We start from the raw sequence: 20,248 nt of genomic DNA, 5'->3' as shown, positions 1-20,248 counted from the left end.
CCTCAATTAATGTTATTATTTGTGGCGGTCTGACGATATACAACCAATATCGTCTGTTAGTCGTGCGATATTTTGGTGATGGTCTCTTTAGTTCGCTGTATTTGCTTGCGTTGGCAGCTCGCGTTTAATTCGACGGTTGGCAGGCCTCCGTATTTTTGTAGTCACTTTCTCAGTCATTCATTCTTCATACGTTCGTTTGCCTTCGTCTCTCTCGATTTTTGAAGTAGTAGTGATTTCTTTTTATAACAATCTCAAATATATACATAGTATATATAGCAAGAGCGATTATATATATACCAATAATTTAGTGCAACACATTTACATAAATATTAAGCATCCAATTTAAATGCAAGTGCAATCCAAATTCAATGGCACTTTCGTAAAAGTAGCTTTTTACGTAAAAAGACACATAAAAAAACGGCGCGTGTGAAAATTTTCAACAACGACGTAGCAGTCAGCAGAGGCAGTCTCAGTCTGTCTCGCCTCTACGTTTCTTTGCTGCAAAAGGAGAAGCTGAGCAACAACACAACTACAACAAAATTCCCCACACACAAAGTAGGCCAACAACAACAAAAAAACAGCAAAGCAAGCAACAGCAGCAGCAGCAACAACAACAACAACAACAAACCGTAGTGTGTGTGTTTCTGTGTGTGTGAAGTGTATTATAATAAAAATGTGAGTGTGTGTGCGTGTAAAATACAAAAAAGAAGTATCAAAAAAGTAGAAAACTCAGCGACCGACAATTTTGTAATTGTGTCAGCCTATTTGTGTACGTGTGTGTGCGTGTAAATGATTTAAATCAAAAGTCTTAAAAAAATTTGAATTTTGACATTCAAACGCACATCGTATGCATGCTTCTGTGTGTGTGTGTCTGTTATATATATCTATCTGTATCTTTATATTTGTATATATGTATCTATGAAATGTTGTGTCGCTGCGCACATTTTGCGAGACAAGTGAAATTGTCTTTGTTTCGTTTGCAAGAAGCGTCTGCGGGGGCGCCTAAAGTATAGAAGTGAAGTTCCCTTCAAACGAAACATCGTTGCCCCCCTACACGGCGAAGTCAACGTCAACGTCAACGTCAACGTCGACGACGACATCGCTACATAACGGGCTGAGGGGGAGACGCATTAACACAGTGTCTGTGTGTTTGCTGTCTCGTTGCCTGTATGTATGTGTATCAGTGCGCGTGTGTGAGTGGCAATGAACGTTGCCTAAAACAACAACAACCATAAAATCAACATACTTTTTTTTTGGAATATTTGCGCCGTCGTTAATTATACTATATAAACGCCTGCAGCTGATGTGAAGATGATGTGTTGCTCGCTTGCTGATTGCCTGATAAATGCATACAAAATGCAAATTGAAATTTAGTGCAAAATAAACATATTTTTATAATACTTAGGTGTATCTCTCCCTCTCTCTCTTTCATTTTATTATTCTTAATAGCGGTGCATAAGTGAAGCAAATGTACACGAAGAGGCAACCGCTGACGACGCGCAGCGACGTCGGCTCTGCAGGACAGGTTTATCAGGGCAAAAATTTCACAAAAAGATACTGAGCCGCATATATGCATTCACCCTGTATTTTGCAAAGTGCGTGCTTGTGTGTGTGTAACAACTATGTGTGCAACAATAACAAAAACAACAACAACAACGACTAACATAGCAGCACGAGAAAGCAAAGTGAAATTTATTAAAACAACAACAACAACAACACGCAATACCAATTCAAAACCGTTATTCAACAATTTCTTGAAATAAGTGAAAGAAGGCAAATACTGGTTTTTATATACACATATACACACACATATGTATGTGCATGTATATTTTAATGTTGAAAGAAACAACAACAACAACAAAAAGAGCAGCAACAACTAAAAAGTTGCTGTGCGAGAAATTTTTACGTGTATTACCAGCGTGTGTGTGTGTGTACTTGCACGTGTATGCGTGGTGTCTTCAAACTGTGTGTGAGAAAATAGTAAAACAACAAAGTGAAAAGCAATGCTAAAAGGAATTAAAACAACAACAACAACATCCCCGTTAACGGTACCAAACAATTACACAAAACGTGAACGAAACGTGAAATAACAGTAAAAGTCTTTTCAAAAAAGCTTCAGAGAGCGCAACAAAAGCAACACGCGTGGGTGTCAACGTCACACGCACACACGCTCAAGCAACAGCAGCAGCGGCAGCAGCACCACCACCAAAGGGGTGGCTGCAGGGAACAAAGGCAGCGCCCGGCTCTGCCACTCAGCTTTACAATTGAGCATATTTTCAAGGGCTCCAACAAGCGCGCGCTGCGTTTTAATTTAAATTATTGGAGGTGAGTTGTTGGTTTTTCAGTGTGTGCCTTTAATTTAATTGGTTTTGTTTTTTTTTTTTTTTTCTTTTAATAAATTTCGAACACGTCTCACCTCAAACTGTGCAAACAACAGACAAATTGTTTTTTGTGCAAATTTAATGGACGCGCGCTTTAATTAAAGCTCTTTGGCTAATAGCAAGAGAATGACAGCAAAAAGGGAGGGGTTAATGCCGCAGCTTACTTTATGTTTGGGTTTTAATATATGTATTTGGCACTGTTGACACCTGCTGATCTATTTTTCGATAAACCTTTCCTTTGCTCGTACAGAGAAACGTGATGTTTTAACCTTGTTACAATCTACATATGTATTTGTATATCTATATCTATATGTATATGTATAACATTTTCTGCTTCAATTGGCTTCAATTTGCTTGGTTACCAAATTATGGCTTAAACTTAAAGTACCCTACCCTGAAAACAGTTTCTGTTCCCCCTTTTTCTGTACTTTCACAAGTGAAGTATGTGTTACCTTATATGAGCTAATTGACATACTGGGAAAATATTGAACCCGTTTAAAATAGGTGGTTATTTTCTTAAATCTACACACATTTTACATATTATGTAAAAATATCCTTTTCTGATCGTGTTCGTATCCCTCATTATTTCCTTCAACAATAAGTTGAGAGGAATGAAGAATTAATTTGATGTCGCAATTGCGCTAATCGGAGCAAATGATCCATAATAACTAGCTCTTCCAATCAATTCTAATACTCAATCTTAATGTCTTAACCCAGATAGACAATAGGAAAATAGAAAGTTAGAATCTATAGCAGAACATTTAACAAGATAAGTTTAGACACAAACCTAGAGATAAGAAGCTCCCAAGAAGAAGCAAACGATAGGCAAATAACGTCTTGTTCATAAAGCCAAACTTTGAACTAATTGTACCAAGTGTGAAGGACAAATTTACAGGAATATCTATTGTCTGATTATCTATCTCTATCTATAAAATCGATTGTGCCTTACGCGAGCTGTGGTGTAAGATATATAGAGTTATCTTGTTAGTTATCTTATTTTGTTAAAATATATTATACAATAGAACAGTTTTTTTTGATTTATCTTCGGCTTGCTCGCAACCTGAATGCATTTTGGCTGTTCCTTAGTTTTTTCCAACTCAAATTTTAATTAGAAATCAGTCAGCAATTTTAATGGAAAAACTCATAGCTCAAGCAAAAGATACCCTAACCTTATCATTAAATTGGAAGATTCTCAAATTTGCATTAGACAAAATGCACGTAACTTCGAGGTGCTAAAGTTTAAATACTCTTGAGGACCACAGAAAAGCATACTCCAAACAATTCCTGTATTTCCGACTGATTTCTGTCCATTGAGTTCATTTCTTGTCGAATCTGTGAGAGTAAAAGTAGTATTCCTTTTTTTATCATGATATTTCTTAAACGTTTGACAATATTCCTTCCTATGAGAGCTTAGTGGTTCAAAAAATGTCTTAAAAACGATATTCATACATTTCATACATATATATTTCACACATATGTATATATTTCATATACAGAACATCTTTTCTCTCGTAGAATATGTCGCCTTCAATCCATAACATAATTTGTGTTACAGTTATAATGCCCCTTCTTCAAGAGTACAAAAATAGAAGAAGAAGTGCTGACAATGTTTGCCCAGCGATTTTATAATCTCCGTGTGTGCAAGTGTATGTGTATGTGTGTGTGTGTGTGTGTGTGTGTATTTGTGTTTGTGTGCCTGTCGCTGTCTGTGTGTTGGTTTTGTTGTTTGTTTGTCGTCCACAAAAGTGAGAGCTGAAAACTCAAAACTGATAATTGTTTAGAATTTTACTGTACAGCTGTGCGCGATTCGTTGGGGCTGATAATTATTTAGGCTCAAGTTATGTATGTTCGCCTCTCTCTCTTTCGCTTCTGCTGTCTTTATCTATATGCACATTAGAGATGAGTCCGTGTCTCAACAGAACACGCTGAAAACACGAAACGCAAGTCATTTTGAAGTTAGCTTTATATGTTATAGCCTGATTCCACTGTGCTCAACATTTGTTACATTTACAAACTTCACATTCTGCGATTCCGTTAGCAAGTGTCAGTTGTCGGTAACATATGAATGACAAAATTCCATAAATCATCGCAAAAAACACGAATTACTCGGTTCGAATACCAAATGTTAAATTTTGGACAAATGTGGCTTCTTATGGGAAAACGTACAGGCAACATACTTTACATTCGCAAAAAATGTAAGAAATGTTGATAATGGAATTAGGCTATAAACTTAGTATTTTTCTCCATTTCCATCCTTTCACATTTATTTAAGCGAATGTGAAGGCTATTTTTATATGTTTATATATGTTTTTTACTTAAATTTTAGCCGGTCAGTGTAAGTTAGATTATGAAAGAAGAAGGAAATTAAACAATGGCTTAAAATGGGGTCAAAAACGCTGGCTTATTACTTTGTAAGTTCAGCTTTAAATGTTTATCTAATACGAGCTTTGTATCTGTGTCTGTCCCTGTATCTTAATCTGTATTTGTATCTCTATCTGTATTTTGCTTTCAACAAGGTATATGCATCTGTCCCTGTATCTTAATCTGTATTTGTATCTCTATCTGTATTAAGCTTTCCACAGAGTTTAATAGACTGCATTGCTTTGCTCCTCGCTGCATCTTCGTGTCACGAGCGAAAGACACGAAGACACGGTCCCAGCTCTAAGCCCCTTAATTAGGTATTCTTTAGTGCGCGCTTAAACGGTTTCTGTGGCTCAGTTTTTGCCTTGTTAAAGCTTAAAGCAGCGTTCCAGCAACCGGTTTGTTTCGAAACACAATAGAACTAAAGAACTGTTTGCCTATATCGTGAGTTGGCAACAAACTTTGCCGTTTAAATATATATGTATATATTTATTTATTTATTTACACATATAGATACACACAATATGCAGGTTAAGTTTCTTGACAGTATGCGCTTAGTATATAGTATATATATATATATCTGCTGGTAAAGGGCTTGAACTTTCGAAAATCTTTAGTCCAAATTTTAGCTATTTAGTTTTCGAAAAGTGTTTACATAAATATATCACAGGGCGTTTTCTAAAGAGGCGGAACCAGGTCACAAAATCTAACCAGAGAAAATTTTCAAAGTTCAATCATGATTTATTATATTATTACTAAACTATAAATATCTTCTTGTGCATGTTAACTATCCAAGTCTTAACTAATTTGCTGACTGGCCAACAAAAGGAAATTCGTAATAATAAAATCACAAATTAAAAGTTCATAAATTTATGAATAATTCCAATGAATCATGCTTTTGATTGTTTGCCGATCATTTTACCAAAATGAAAATACTTTTAAAACAAATTACGTTTGTCATCAAAAATGTTTTATTTTTATCACGTTTAGCTCTTTTAAGTCTATTCGTATTACCTGTTAATGATTGCTACGGGGGGAGGGATGGGGCAGGGAGGGGGGAGGGGAGGGTAAGCCAAAGTTGCGGAACTAGAGCTCAGGTTTCAGCTGGCATGTTTCACAGAAATGGCAATGACCCCTCAACATACATTTCAGACTTTTGAACAGATTCATTTAAGTTAATTTCAAGTTTCTCACCTGCCTAGATAAATAAAAAGAGTTGAGTTCTCGTTGAATGTTGATTACCTAAAGGGTTGCTAATGTTAATTTGAGTAATTATTTAATTTGTTGACTTAATGAATACAATCAAAGGCTGTTGTAAGTGTCAGCTTCTTAATTTAAAGTATTTTACTTTTTTCCTTTTGTTGCAATAATTATTAATTATAAAGAACATAAGCGAAGCTTTTAAGCTAACAAAAGCAAATATCGAACTTTACAATTTGTGGGGTTGGGGCTAGTTTTGGCCCGATTCTTAGCGAAAGTCATCTGTAGTCTAGATACAAGAGAATCTAGCTTCAAAACTGTGCGTAATGGGATATATCATCGCGGTTTGCCGACATCTTGTTAGCCTTGTCTCTAAGCTACATTATCTGTCGGGGAAATAATTGAGTATATATTCCGTGTTCGTTGTATCGGTGACCATAAAATTGCGGTCAGACGCACAGCAAGTCGGATATGGCTCAAATGCAATCATATGTTTTCTCTCTGTGTTCAGGGTATAAAATCTTTAGTGTTATGTTATTAACAAAGTTCCGCGTATCAGCTTATTTTCCTTTGATCCCGTCGACACATTTTACAACATCCCATCCTTATTAGCCTAACATTAAAACAATCCTCTATTCAAGCGGAATGTAGCGATTCTTTACTTGATTTTAAATTTAATTGCCTGTTTGTTCTCCTCTTTGAATATTTGTTTGCCACTCCTTTAAGCTTCTTCATTTCACTTAGCTCTGGAAGATATCTTAATTTATTCCAACGCAGAAAATGTAGTCATAGCATTTCAATAGCTTTTTTAGAAAAAACAACTTTTATTTTATTCCCAGAATGGATTATTTAAGATTGTTCTGTTTCAACCAATTTTCTTTAGTTTGCCGCTCATCCATAAACTTCGCTTGCTTGATTTTCCACCTGAAACTTCTCAGAATTGAGGACATACATAAATCTAAGCTATCTGACATCTATCTAAGCTATTTTATTTCAATTCCTTTTTTTTCTAAACCACTGCAGTTAATGTCTTAGCTCTTCACTTTATCTTTATCTTAATAATAAACAACGACTTGTATATGTTCTAGTTAACCTTGATATTTTTGAAGACCCACCATGTCCTTCTAACCCTCTACAGTTTTTGTTGGCAGGAACCGTGGATAGGTAGACAACTGATGATCTTTGAAAATCAGTTAGTACAAATTCTAGCCCCGTCGTCAAACACAAATCATCAAGTTTATATTTAGTAACGTGACAGTTTGGACAGTAATTAAAAATATTTCCCCCTGTTTTTAGCAGTTAACATACGTTAACCGAACATTGCAAAGTTGGTTGGCCCTAATTGCGAAGTACTTACTCTTAAGCGTTCCAGTAAATCTGATCAGTTTTGCAATACCCAATAAATATGTTGGATATTTCTAATAAGTGTTACCGTAATTATTTATGGCATTTTGTGATACGATATGATGTAACAATCAATATTTTGACAACGTGCTGTTTAACAGCCTGTCACAAATAACATATGTAATGCTTTACAGAACGGTTGATTAAGAATGATAGAGCGCGCGTGAGTGAAAGGGACAGAGAGATCGAGGGAGAACGAAAGAGAAGAAGAAAAAGAGCCAGCAAGTTCTGTACGTCTGTCTCATCGTCTGCCGCGAGCGTATTACAACATTTGCGCGCCGCAGCGACGACATAAATTCTACAGCTACTGCCGTGAAATCAACGTTGACTGCGCTAACGTTTCGTTGTGTTCCGTTCATGTGCCGTTGGCCCCCAAAGGCGAATAAACGACAATAACGAAAACAGAAACAAAAACAAAAGCAGTGGCAACTGCTCCGTCGCTGATCGTTAGCGTCATCTTCGACGTCCACTTCGACGCCGCCGTCGTCGTCGTTGTCGTTGCTTAGCTTAATTTGGCTTTGTTGGCGTTACAAAAGTTCGGTCTTTGTGCTTTTGGTGTTGTGTTGTTGTTATTGTTATTTGTGTTGCTTTTAAAAATGTTTATCTTAGAATAATAAAGAACTTTTTTACACATGTTTATACAAATGCATTTGGTAAATACATTGCCCATTATCAATTTGAAGGGCAATTAGTAGCTTATCAATTTACTGACCAACGCAAATTTAAGTACAAATCTAGCCTGCTTGGCCTCAAAATGGCTTTAGTTGGAAGAGATTATGTAATAGTTACGATGCAAGTTGAACAGACTGCAGCAAGAAATTCAATTTTGTTTATTTGTATACTAAATCTTAGAACAATTTTCACTATTGCTTTGTTCTCTAGGTATTTGAGGTATTCAAATTCTGCTTCAATCAAGAATAAAGTCGACTTTGCCAGTTTTGCTAGAAAATGTGGACTTGCCAAATCTTAGCAAATATAATGAATCATTTAAAATATCCTCTGCCCAATTTCGATTCCATTCTAAAACTGCGATAGATGTTTCGAATTCAATATATTCCGCTTCCAGTCGAATAAATTAAATGTTAATGCTAACTTATACTTTACAACGTTTGTAATATTTGACATTTCCCACATTTTTGAATCTTCAAGATGTATTTCACTTTATTTATCAAATATTATAAGAAAAATACGAGCAAATATAACTTTTTGATTTCTGCATAAATTCAAATTTGTTTTTTGACCACAAATATTTGTTTTGATAATATTGAACAATTGATTCTTTTGTTTTTCAATGTCGAATTCCAAAATGTTAAAGCGGAATCGTTTCGGTTTAAGTTTTTGGAAACGTGTGGAATTCGAAGCAGTCATGATAAAGAGAATAGAACAACTAACAACTAAAAATACTGTTAATATGAAAGACTTAACTTGCGAATTAAGATGCTAAAATACCTTTGTCCATAGTCATTTCTAAGTATTCGATGTTGTTGATGTCTGTCATATTGTAAGAATCACAAATAAATCCAATTTGTGCCACAACAATTGAAAATTGAAATAATCTTTATCCGATAAACAATATCCTTTAGCCGAGACTGCCCAAGGATCTAAGATAATTATACGGAAAGCTTTATAAAGGTAGTTGTATGAATGTGTATAGCGAATTATAGACAAGAGTATTGGATATTTACTAGTGAAGCACTTTTACGCGACTTTATAATTTCCAAATATAGTTATTCAAGGTTACAAATACCCGCATACTACTTAAATATGTCTACTATATGCTCCACTAATTATTCAAACTTATTTCTCACATAACCAAACCCTTTGCTCGTAAATTTTATACACTCAACAGGTCACAAATTGATAAAGCCTGTAAACAGAATATTAAACCTATTACAATATTGATATATATAAATATACATATATATTAATGGATGGGTTTTGACTATAACTAATAAAATTGTGTTTCGCAAACGATCGATTTTCCAACTAAAGTGTTGTGTTTTCCCCTAATTAATCAAGTAAATATTTATTTACAGATGCTGAATGTGGGCAATATTTTCAATAGGTGTTCCAAAATCATTGGACTATAAGTCACAAAGGTAAATATATTATGCGAAATCAAAGTTTCTTATTCTTTTTCGATTCGTAGAGTAGTTATAGTAGAATATTCCACCAATTCTTCCCATTACTGATACCTTCGACAAAGGGAAATGCCCATATCGGTTAGCTGTTCATACTGATCAAGAATACATATTCCTTAACAAGTTGTCGACTTCTCCTATACATTTCACATTTGATGATAATATTATAATATAAATTATACTATAATATAAAATGAGGTTTTAGTGAATGCCGCTTATTAAGTTGTATACTCTTTATTCATTTATTTAGCATTTTAATTTGACTAATGTTGTTGTTGCTTTGCGTTTTATTTTCACATTTATTGTTTTTGCTCTGGTTTTTTTTTTAATTTTACAATTTCACATTTCGCAAAAGTTCGTTGTGCTCTTACGTCGCTTGGTCTTGTGCGCGGCATTGTTCCGTTCCGTTTCATTTCATTCCGTTTTGTTTCGTTCGTACGTCGCGACGACGCAACATCGTTCACACATTGTGCACATGTATGCACAAATATTCAAGCATGCATACACACACACACACACATGTGCATGCATATACTTATTTATATTACTTGCAATAACAAAAAAAAATGCGTCACAATTTATTTACACTTTTGCTAGCGGCAATGGCAGCACACACACACACACATATACATACAGAGTCGTCGCATGTTTGTATTGTACGTATGCATGTATTTATGTGTATATTAGGCCTTGACCTCTACAATCGACATCCCACAACTCTGCCGCAGTCTCTTTTCGCTGACTGCGCTGCGCTTTTGGCTTTTGAGGCCAACGAAGTTGCTTTTCTTCGTATTAAATGTAATTGTTTTTCGTTTGATTATCAATTATTTGTTTGTTTACAGTGCAAGCAATTGAAATTTCTACAAAATACTAGCTGCGCATCATAAAAATGGGCATTCGCAATTTATATTCTTGTCTTGAAGCTAGTTTGCGGTTGCAATAAGAGACTTGATTGAGTTACATAGTTGTAAATACATATGTATACAAATGTTGAAATGCGTTTTGTTCCACAGAGATGCAACATTAACTAATGCATACGTTTTCTATAAAATATTAACTGTACATTACTTTCGTGACTTCCAGCACTAAGCACATATTTTGATAATTTTTAGGCATTTTTAATCTTTTCGACGTTCGATATGCAAGCAAAACCAATAAGAAGAAGAAGAATGTACTAAGCTGCTCTCACATACTTTCAAAATACCATTTACGCTGAGTGTTTACTTTAGCAGCTTTGCATAGGAATCTGTAAATACCCCAAATGTAAATAAAATGTTAACACAATGTTAAGTGCTCAAATTTAACATTGAATCTCTAAGCACTCTTAGTTGTTTTTGGTTGCATTGTAAAACGCGTTCTTGGCACAATATTTTTTGCAGTAAGTGTATCGGATTGTGTGTGTGTGTGTGCTTATATTTCCATTTCAAGTTTTGTTTACTTTTCATATCTAGTCTTATCAGTAACACGTGAGTTTTGTTGTTGTTAGTTGTGATTGTTTTCATTTATATTTTTCACCTGCCCATTAACTAGTTAATGACAGCTTTAAATATGAGCCAAGTATTAGCACCTAAATGGGGCATCATGTTGCATGGACTTTGAGTAGATTTTATCGCAACTTATTATACCCTTATCTTAGCTCGCTTAAATTCTAATTTTCTTAATTTTGTTTTGGTTACCTTAATTGGGCTTCTTAAACTAATGCGATTTTAATGATTTTATGTGGAACAACACAGCTTAATACTATCATTATTTAATATTTCTTTATATATAATCTGTTTTTCAAGGCGCCTTGGATGTATTTTTATATATCAACCATTTTAACCTTAATAAAATAATAATATAATCAACATAAGCAGCTAAACAAGTTGAAAAGAACGTCCATTTGTTCAAATACATCAATTTTTATTTCCTGCTGGTTTCAAAAGAATTTCGTTTCATAGGGGTAGTTCTCCATATTATTGTATGTGGACTTCTGAAGAAAAAATAAGTTGTTCAATAACCCAAACAGTACGTGAAACTGTTGATGTAAAGCTAAAATTAATCAGAGATTTAAATTCGAGCAAAACCGGAAACTTACATTTATTTTTTTTTATTATTTTGAATAAGTTTCTGGCATATTCTTTAAGAAAACGTTGGTTGAGCTGGTGATGCAAATTTCATTTAGTAACCTTGCAAAAGGTGTTATAATTTTATGGTAAAACGTTTAATGCATTCTCGGACTCTATATATATATATACATATATATACATAAATTTTAAATGCAAATAGGGCGCATCTGTATCTGCTCGTTAGCTGTACTCATTTACTTTTATCCTGATACGATTTGTACTTAAATATGTTTTATGTTTGTCATTTCAGTTACAATGGACCCAAACAGGCATAACGAATATCAAACGCATCATCATCAATCTCCCCACCCACTGCAACACCTGCAGCATCAGCATGTGCATGCGTATCCACAACATGCAGTGCATAACCACATACACCACCAACAACAACAACAACAACAACAGCAACAGACACCACCTGCAGCAGCACCACAACAACAACAGCAGCAGCAGCAGCAGCAGCAACAACAACAACACCTGCCACCTCATCCGCATTACCAACCGAGCGGCAACAGCTCGAACTTCAGCAGCCAACAGTCAATCAATTACCACAGCGCACAGCCAGCGGATGCGGAACGCTCCCGTGCCGCCGGGATTTATGCGATGAGTGGACGTGGAGCTGCTGGCAATGGCGGTGCTGCTGGTGGAGCAGCAGCATCTGTTATGCCGCCAACAGGTGCTGCTGCCTCTGCAACATCTGGTGGCGATCCTCATCTGCAATACTACACCTCCAATCGCGAATTGAGCGTCGGCAAGAGGTCCGTCGAGGCGACACCTCATCCCTGCTGGCAGTACAAGACGGCGGTGCATGTCGCCTCCAACCAGCCAACAGGCGCCGCGCCCGTGCCCGTGCCGCGGCACCACAGCAGCGCTCTGTACAACGCGCCCTACTGGCCGCCGCAGGATGAGAAGCAGCAGCAGCAGTCGCAGTCGCATTTGGTGCATCCGCAACAGCAACCGCGTTTGAGCTACGGCAAATCGCATGCCACAACCTGTCCGAGTGCAATCAGCAGCAGCGGGAACGGGAATGGGAGCGGAAGCCAGCGCTACTACGAGGACAACAGCAAGTACTCGGCGACAGTGTCGGGCGCCAAGCTGGTCAGCTATGCGCCCGAGGCAGGCGCTCGCTACGAGCCAATGGATCATGTGGTGAATCCCAGCAACGCGTTGCTGGGCACCGGCGATCAGCAGCCTAGTCCCAACTATGCGCGCAAGTGTCCGCAGCATTACGAGCCGCCAACCGAGCAGCGCAGCGCCATCAATCATCATCTGACGCCGCCGCAGCCAGCACAGCCTCCTCAACAACAACAACAGCAGCAGCAGCATCAGAGTCTGTACATGCCACCAAATTTTCAAAATACCGTGCATAATGCGATTGAAAAATATGTGCGAGAGACGGCGCCGGCGCCCAATTTGGATTATAGACGCACTGGCGCCAACTTCTCACGGCCCACAGTCAATTACTACGGTGCAACAGGTGGCAACGGCAGCAACAGCAGCAGCAGCGTGGCAAGCGCCAAATTGGAGGCAGAGCCTCCGGCTCTGACGCGTGCATCGCTCTATCATAATCCTTACAATCCGGCTGCGGCTGCGCCGCCCTCGCGTCTGGAACAGGAGCAGTCATCGGCTGCGGTCAGTTCACGTGATCCGTCGCCTGCCTTGGCGCACGCCTATCCCACCAAGTATGGCAAACTCTTGCCGCAGCAGCATGGAACGCCGCCCGCGCCGCCGCTTCCATTGGCCGCTGACATACAAAGACGCAGTTCCTTTAGCTCCGCGCCCAGCTATGCCTCGTACTATCATCACGGCACGCCGTCCCCAGCCGCTGCCCAGGTGGCCTCGCCCACGCCGGCCCAGCAGCTGTACAATCATACGCCGCCGCCGCCGCCGGCCACGAGCGGCACAGCAACCGCCTCGAATTACTCCACGCTGCAGGTGTATCCGCACGGGCCGGACATCTGCTGTCAGCCGCCGGCGGCTGCCAAATCAGCTCTGCCCTCGGCTGCCAAGAAAAGCGCTGCCACTGTGAAGCCCAACTATCGGGCGCTGATCAACGACATGCTCAAGCGCAATACGACCAGCGAGGAGGAGCTCAATCTGCAGATTATCAAGAAGACGCTCAAAATGGAGACGGCCGGAAGTCGTCGCCAGTCGCCAGTCACAATTACAGTTCCTCCTTTGCCAGCGCCCGTTATACAGCAGGTGCCGCTGCCACTGCCACAGGCTCAGCCGCAGCCCCTGCCTTTGCCGTTGCCCACCCCGCCTGCCGCCCATTCACCGCTGGACCTGTCCATGCGCACAATCAAACAAACCGCCGACTCCACAGACTACAAATATCAGCGCACGCTGACGGAGTCCACGGCCACGCCCCTGCCCGGCACAGGTCTGGGTCTGCCTCGCATTGATATAACGCCAAACTTTGCGCGCAGCAACCGAACTGCACCCGGCACGCCGGCAGCGGCGACGGCTGTGATACGCCAGGCACCGGCGAGTACGGCTGCTGCCTCACCTGAGGCCACGCCCATGCTGATCAAGGCGGCGCAGCAGTTGCGTCCCAGCGTACTGGAAACGAATCCGTTTGCCAAGCGACCGCAACTGCCGCCCGAGACGAGTATCAGGCCGTTGCCCAAAGCATTGCCCACGCCCAGCACAACCGAACCGGGAGCAGGAACAGGCACGGGCACGGCCGCCCTGGCGGTCACAGCGAGTGGCCACAACAGCAGCAACCCCAACTATCTGGGACGCAAGCGGCATCTGCAAGAGTACAATCAGGCGACGGCTGCGGCGGCGGCAGCAGCAGCTGCGGCAACAGCAGCGGCAGCCAAGCAAACCCGGCTGGAAACGACGCCTCAGGTGGCAACTGGCATGGCCGCTTCTGTGCCGGTCATAGCCATCAATGAGCAGGCCGCGGTCGCCAAGCGCTTGGAGCAGACGGCCACGACGTCGGGTAGTCGCATCATTGTCTGTCCACAGCCCAAACAGGAGCCGATGCTGGTGCCGAAGACAGAGCCACGCATACGCACCAAGGCGGAGCTGAAGGGATTCACCTTCACCCCGCCCGTGCTGGCTCTGGCTAGTTCAACGACAACAACAACAGCAACTCCCGTTGCACCAACCGCAGCTGCTGAATCCACAGCAGTAGCTCCGGCAGCTGCTCTACCATCTGCGCCACATCCCAGTCAGCAGACAAATCACATACAAATCAAATTGGAGCCAACGCCCACGCCGGAGCTCGAGCTGGAGGATGCCAGCCCGACGAGCTTCAACAGCAATAGCCTCTTGGACTGGGGCAGCACCTGCAACAATCTCGTCGAGCAGCTGCTGACCACAGTGATGCCCGTCAAGACAAACTCCGTCCAATCAGCTACGTCAGCCAACGAAAGCGTTTCATCTGCCTTTCTGCCCACCAGCCGCATCAAGCTGGAGCTGAGCGAGGATGATCTGCCCGTGGCGCGCATACTGAAGCGTCAGCCGTTGCCGGCGGACGTCGAGTCGGCGGCAACAACAACCACACAGGTGACCAACACGACCACCACGAATGGCAACGTGTTCGGCGGAGCCCAAAAGAAGCTGAGCAAGTCGGACCGCGAGAAGAAGCGACTGATGCAGGAGCAGCGCATAGCGGCACGGCTGGCCCCGACGGCGGGCCAGAGCAGCAGCTCCGAGAGCGACACCACCGAGCTGCACAGGCGCAAGACGGCCAGGCAAAAGAAGCCTCTGATGCGCAAGGGCAAGCCGCGTCGCTCGGACGAGCAGGAGAAGCAACTCCAGCAGCGGGAGCAGCAGAGCAGCGATGAGGAGCAGGACCAGGACGGAGCCAACAGCTCCAGCGAGGCAAAGAACTGCATAAAGAACCTGGCCAAGAAGACGAGGATAGCCACAGCTAAGGAAAACAAAGTGCAATATACAAGTGGAAAGTGCAAAAAGAAGATGGGCGAAAAGCAGCGCGAGAAGGAGCAGGAGCAGGAACAGGAGCTGGAGCAGGATGAGAAGAGCAGCTCGAGCAAAGCCAGCAATAGCGATGAGGAGCAAGAACAGCAGCAGGAAGAGCAAGACGATGAAGAGGACGAAGAGGATGACGAAGAAGAGGAAGACGAAGAGGACACCGATATGGCGGAGGCTAAGGAAGGGAATCAAGCTAAGCGCAAGCCAAAAACCTCATTAAAAACTCGCATAGCACCAAACACCATGACCAGATCCAAGCGGAAAAAAGAACTGGAGCTGCAGCTGGCCAACAGCAAGGTTCTGCGCAACGAGAAAATCATACGGAACTCAACGACAAAGATCAAGCGCAAATATGTGCGCAAACTGGTGCCCGATGCCAAGAAGGAAATGATGATCACGCGTCTGCGCAACAAGCGTGACTCGGTCGTCGATCTGGCCCAGCTGAATGGCGGCAAGTTGAAGGGCAATCCCAAGTCTGGAACGACCAACAACAGCAACAGCAGCAAAGCGAATCCCTCGCCGCAGCAGCAGCTATTTCTGGAGGAATACCGCTATAAGCTGGCGCTGAAAATACCCCAACGCTTGATCTCTATCAACAAGCTGAACAAGCTGCCGCACGTGGCCGCCTCGTTGCCGGATCTGGAGCGAGGTCGTCATCTCACGCAGGATATGGCCTGCTTCAAGTCCACCCGAGGCCGCAAGCCGCGCTCCAAGATGCAGCAACAGCAATCGCAGCAGCAGCAGAAGTCCACGCCCAAATCCATCATCGATGTGCTGCATCTCCGGGTCACCAGCAATGGCAGCCAGCAGGGCAGCAAGAACGGCGCATCGCAGCTGTCGAACTGCGCCACGAGCCTGCAAAACTATAGCGAAACCTCGCAGACCTCCGCCTCGAATTCGCTGTACGAGCAGGTGCAGGAGACGACGGAGCCCAGTCTGGAGGACAGCACGGGCAAGCGGCACTTTAGCATCTTCGATACGAAGGTGCTGCAGAGCAAGACGCGCACGGAATCCAAGCTGCAGCAGCGTCGCGAAATCATACGGGAGATCTTTGTGGGCACGGAGCGTCCGGCCTCGGCGCCGCCGGAGTGTGCACAGCAACAGGCGGCGGGCGAGGGCGAGGGCGAGGGCTCCACGTTGAGCTACCAACAGTACGAGGACTTTCTGGAGCAAATGAATTGCATTGTTAGCGCCGACAACAACAAGCTGGCCAGGCACAGTCTCAACGATGAGTCCAAGAAGAAGACAGATTCGCCCGCCACAACAGCCGCACACTGTCCGCACAAGCGCAAGTATCTGCGGCGCAAGGGCAGCTCCGGCTTTGACTATATACGCAAGAAGAAGCGACCCACGCATCACCAGAACAACACCAGCACGAGCACCGCCATCACAAGTGCACCCAATGCCTCAGCCGGGGAGCAAGCGACGCCCAGCCTTCTGGGCGTCTCCTGCGCGGCCATGGATGCGGCGGAGTCGGCGGCGGCAGCAGCAGCAGCAGCTGATGAACGTCTCGATGACACGGACAGCACCATAGCGGGCAGCACCTCCCATTTGCCGATCAAGATCAAAACCGAAATGGACGTGTACCGGGAGATACAGAAATGGGTGCTCAACAAGGGCGTCGGCCAGAGCACCATGCACAAGGCGGCGCGTCAGGGACTCATCGATGTGGTTGTCTATTGTCTGGATCGCATGGGCATGAATCCGGATCTGAAGGACAATGCCGGCTATACGCCGCTGCACGAGGCCTGCACCCAGGGTTGGCTGGAGATTGCCCGGATTCTGTTGCAGTTCGGTGCCAATCACTCGGAAGCCGCCCAATCGGGCATTCGACCACTGCACGGCGCCATCGAGAATGACCACGAGGAGGTGGTACGTCTATTATTATCCTATGGCGCTGATCCGTTGCTGGCAACGTACTCAGGTAAGAATAAGGCAATAACTAACTAAAAACTCGGTGATCTTTTTAGATAGAGAAGCGCTCTTAGTTAATAACTAGAGTCCTTATGTTCTTTCCAATACTTCCTTATGTTCTCTCCGATATGTTATCATCTGTTTTCTTTACCTATTTGTCTCTCTGTCTACAGAACTCTTATATGTTATTCTACAACCCTACGAATCTTCCTCTCTTGAACGATGGAGCTCTTATATATTATATAATTGCCCCTCCCTTCCAATCTGTCTCTCTTCAATAAAGCTACAGAACTCTTATCTGTTATTGTATTAACTTTCCTTCTCAATCTGCCTATATGTTATTGTATTACCCCTTAGCTTCCAGTTTTCCCTTCTGTATTACCTTTCTCTTCCACTCTTTAACTCTTTAAAGCGATGGAGCTCTTATCTGTTATTGTATAACTCTTCGCTTGCAATCTTTCCTTCTGTATTACCAGCCCTACCCCATTCTTCCAATCTTGCGCTCTCTTAACTTGCTCAAGAAATAACGATTTGATCCAACACGCTCTCTTTTTGCAGGTCAAACCCCACTCATGTTAGCTTCAAGCAAATTGATGTGCGGCATCTTGAGCTCTCACCTCAGCGATGCACAAAGTGCGGCCGCTGACATAAAACCAATGCGATTTCCGGGACCCTGGCAGATATTTGGTAAATACACTATTTCAATACACTCGGCAAAGATCAATTAAATATCGTTCTTTTATGGTTACAGATAAGAAGGAAAACGGTTTTGATATATTCGATAATGTACCGAATACAGCATGTGATATGAGCAGAGCTCAACCTAGAGGAAGGAGAAGGCAAGAACGCGGACCTGACGACAACGAGCATCCAGCAAAGCCCAAAACCCACAGCACCAACAACAACAACAACCACAACAACAACAACAACAACAACAATATGAACGGACTAGCACGGAAGGGCGGAGAGGAGAGTAAGGAAACAGTTCAACAAAATGGGGAGATAAGCGCAAAGACTGCAACAAATCTTATAACAACAATAGCAACGGCAACAAAATCGGAAACAACGACGACAACGGTGAAAATGGAGCCTGGTGCGGGCTTTGAGGATACAAATAACAACAAAAACAATGATATTAACGTTGAGCAAAATGTAACGAATGTTGTGAATGGCAAGAATGAGGTTAAACGGGAACCACAAGATGAGGACGAGAATTTGAATATGAATGTGAAGCATAACGAGTTAAATCAACACAATGATCGCATTGATAACATTAATGATAATGATAATGATAATGATGATGACGACGACGACGACGAGGAGACGTTGGCGGACGAATTGAACGGTGATATTTTTAAATTTGAAGAGGCGGATGTGCCCTTGCCACCACTGTACTTGCTCAAAGACGAGGGCAGTGATAAATGGGTACTCTTAAATGATTTGTGCAATTTACTTAAGGTTAAATCAAAGGATACGCTGCTTAACAAGGTAAGCTGCCCATCAATTCAAATTCAAATCAAATCCATTTAATATATATGATTATATCTCTGACACAGATCTGTCCGAATGGCCAGGCCCTGGCCAGCACACAGAAGCAGCTCCTGAGGGAGTTCAAAATTGATGACTTCCTGGAGCAGGCGACCTGCCTGCAGCTGCTGTGCGCCGGCGAGAAGCTGAACATGTTCAGCTCCTCGAAGGTTGTGCTCATCAGATACAACGACAGCGTCAAGAATTTGTTGGGCGTTAAAACAATTTTAATGAAATTTTAGAACGAAAACGTCGTGAATTTTAAGGCATTAGATAATACATGATAATGCACTAACTATTAGAGTGTGTGCATGTATATATATATAAATAATACTAATAGTATAGAATTTATATATATATATATATATATTTTAGCCGATAATTTTAGTGGTCAGTTTTACGTCTTTGTCTTTGGAAGACAGTCTTTTATAAAAACAATTAGAACTAAGTGCAAAGTGATACAAAGGTGCTATACCCACACATTCAAAAAAGGACAGAATATTATAAAAAAGATGAAGGACAAACAAGAAACGAGAAATAAGCAACGCAAATCGGTCGATGCCAAGTTTTGGCAGTCGGAGGAGAGCACCCGATAAATCAGCTAATCGAAATCTAATATACCTAGGCCTAATTGTGTAATGTAATCTATGGTTTTTAACGAAACAAGCTAGCAAAAAAAAGAAAACAAAACAAAATAATTTAGTTATTAATTAATGAAAATATAAAATAATAGTCTTAAGTAAAGCAACAAAGGTGTATTTATGTATTATGTATTTTTAAATGAAATTATTACACATAACAAACAAAACTATATATGAATATATACATAAATTTATACATATATGTATATGTACATATTTATGTATATATTCATATTGATAAAACACTCCAGTGTGCATATGCTTACAAATATATGTTATTTATATCTATCATAAATAAATTTTGCATATAGATTTGTAACTTTTTGATGTAATATTGAAGCTACAATAAGATTATATTCAACTAAAAGATAGCTAAAAGTACTTTTTGGCAATTTATATAACTATATATATATAGATATATATATATATGTATATAATTGTAAGTGTATTGTATTGTAAATGAGAAACGGCAACAATGTTCAATGATTATATTTATAAAACAGAAACGTAATTTGTAATAACAAAAATAAACGGAAATGCAAACTATTTTCTTATCAATAAAATATTTAAAATTTTCGTGTTTCGAAGATCGTAAATCAAATCCTTTAAACTTATTATTACAAAGT

At 41.4% G+C, this 20,248-nt stretch overlaps 1 protein-coding gene across 3 annotated transcripts; it reads left to right on the top strand.

The window, feature by feature from the left end:
* Positions 1-38: 38 nt before the first annotated feature.
* On the top strand, positions 39-19,729 carry LOC135432987 (AF4/FMR2 family member lilli). Of its 3 annotated transcripts, none has more exons than XM_064688900.1 (7): positions 39-555; positions 1,450-2,325; positions 9,383-9,445; positions 11,846-17,464; positions 18,013-18,141; positions 18,206-18,942; positions 19,011-19,729. In XM_064688900.1, the coding sequence occupies exons 4-7, from the start codon at positions 11,851-11,853 to the stop codon at positions 19,221-19,223; spliced, it is 6,693 nt and encodes a 2,230-aa protein (XP_064544970.1). In that variant the 5' UTR covers positions 39-555; positions 1,450-2,325; positions 9,383-9,445; positions 11,846-11,850; the 3' UTR covers positions 19,224-19,729. The 3 variants fall into 3 exon arrangements, with proteins under 3 accessions (XP_064544970.1, XP_064544971.1, XP_064544972.1); XM_064688901.1 differs by having other exon boundaries at positions 1,406-2,325; XM_064688902.1 differs by lacking the exon at positions 9,383-9,445.
* Positions 19,730-20,248: the final 519 nt, after the last annotated feature.

The sequence above is a fragment of the Drosophila montana genome, unplaced genomic scaffold (genome assembly GCF_035044405.1).
Source record: "Drosophila montana isolate Dmon_TW-CO22-7 unplaced genomic scaffold, ASM3504440v1 contig_3216_1, whole genome shotgun sequence".
In the NCBI taxonomy this organism is placed as follows: Eukaryota; Metazoa; Arthropoda; class Insecta; order Diptera; family Drosophilidae; genus Drosophila; species Drosophila montana.
This window is presented reverse-complemented; position numbering and strand designations above follow the sequence as displayed.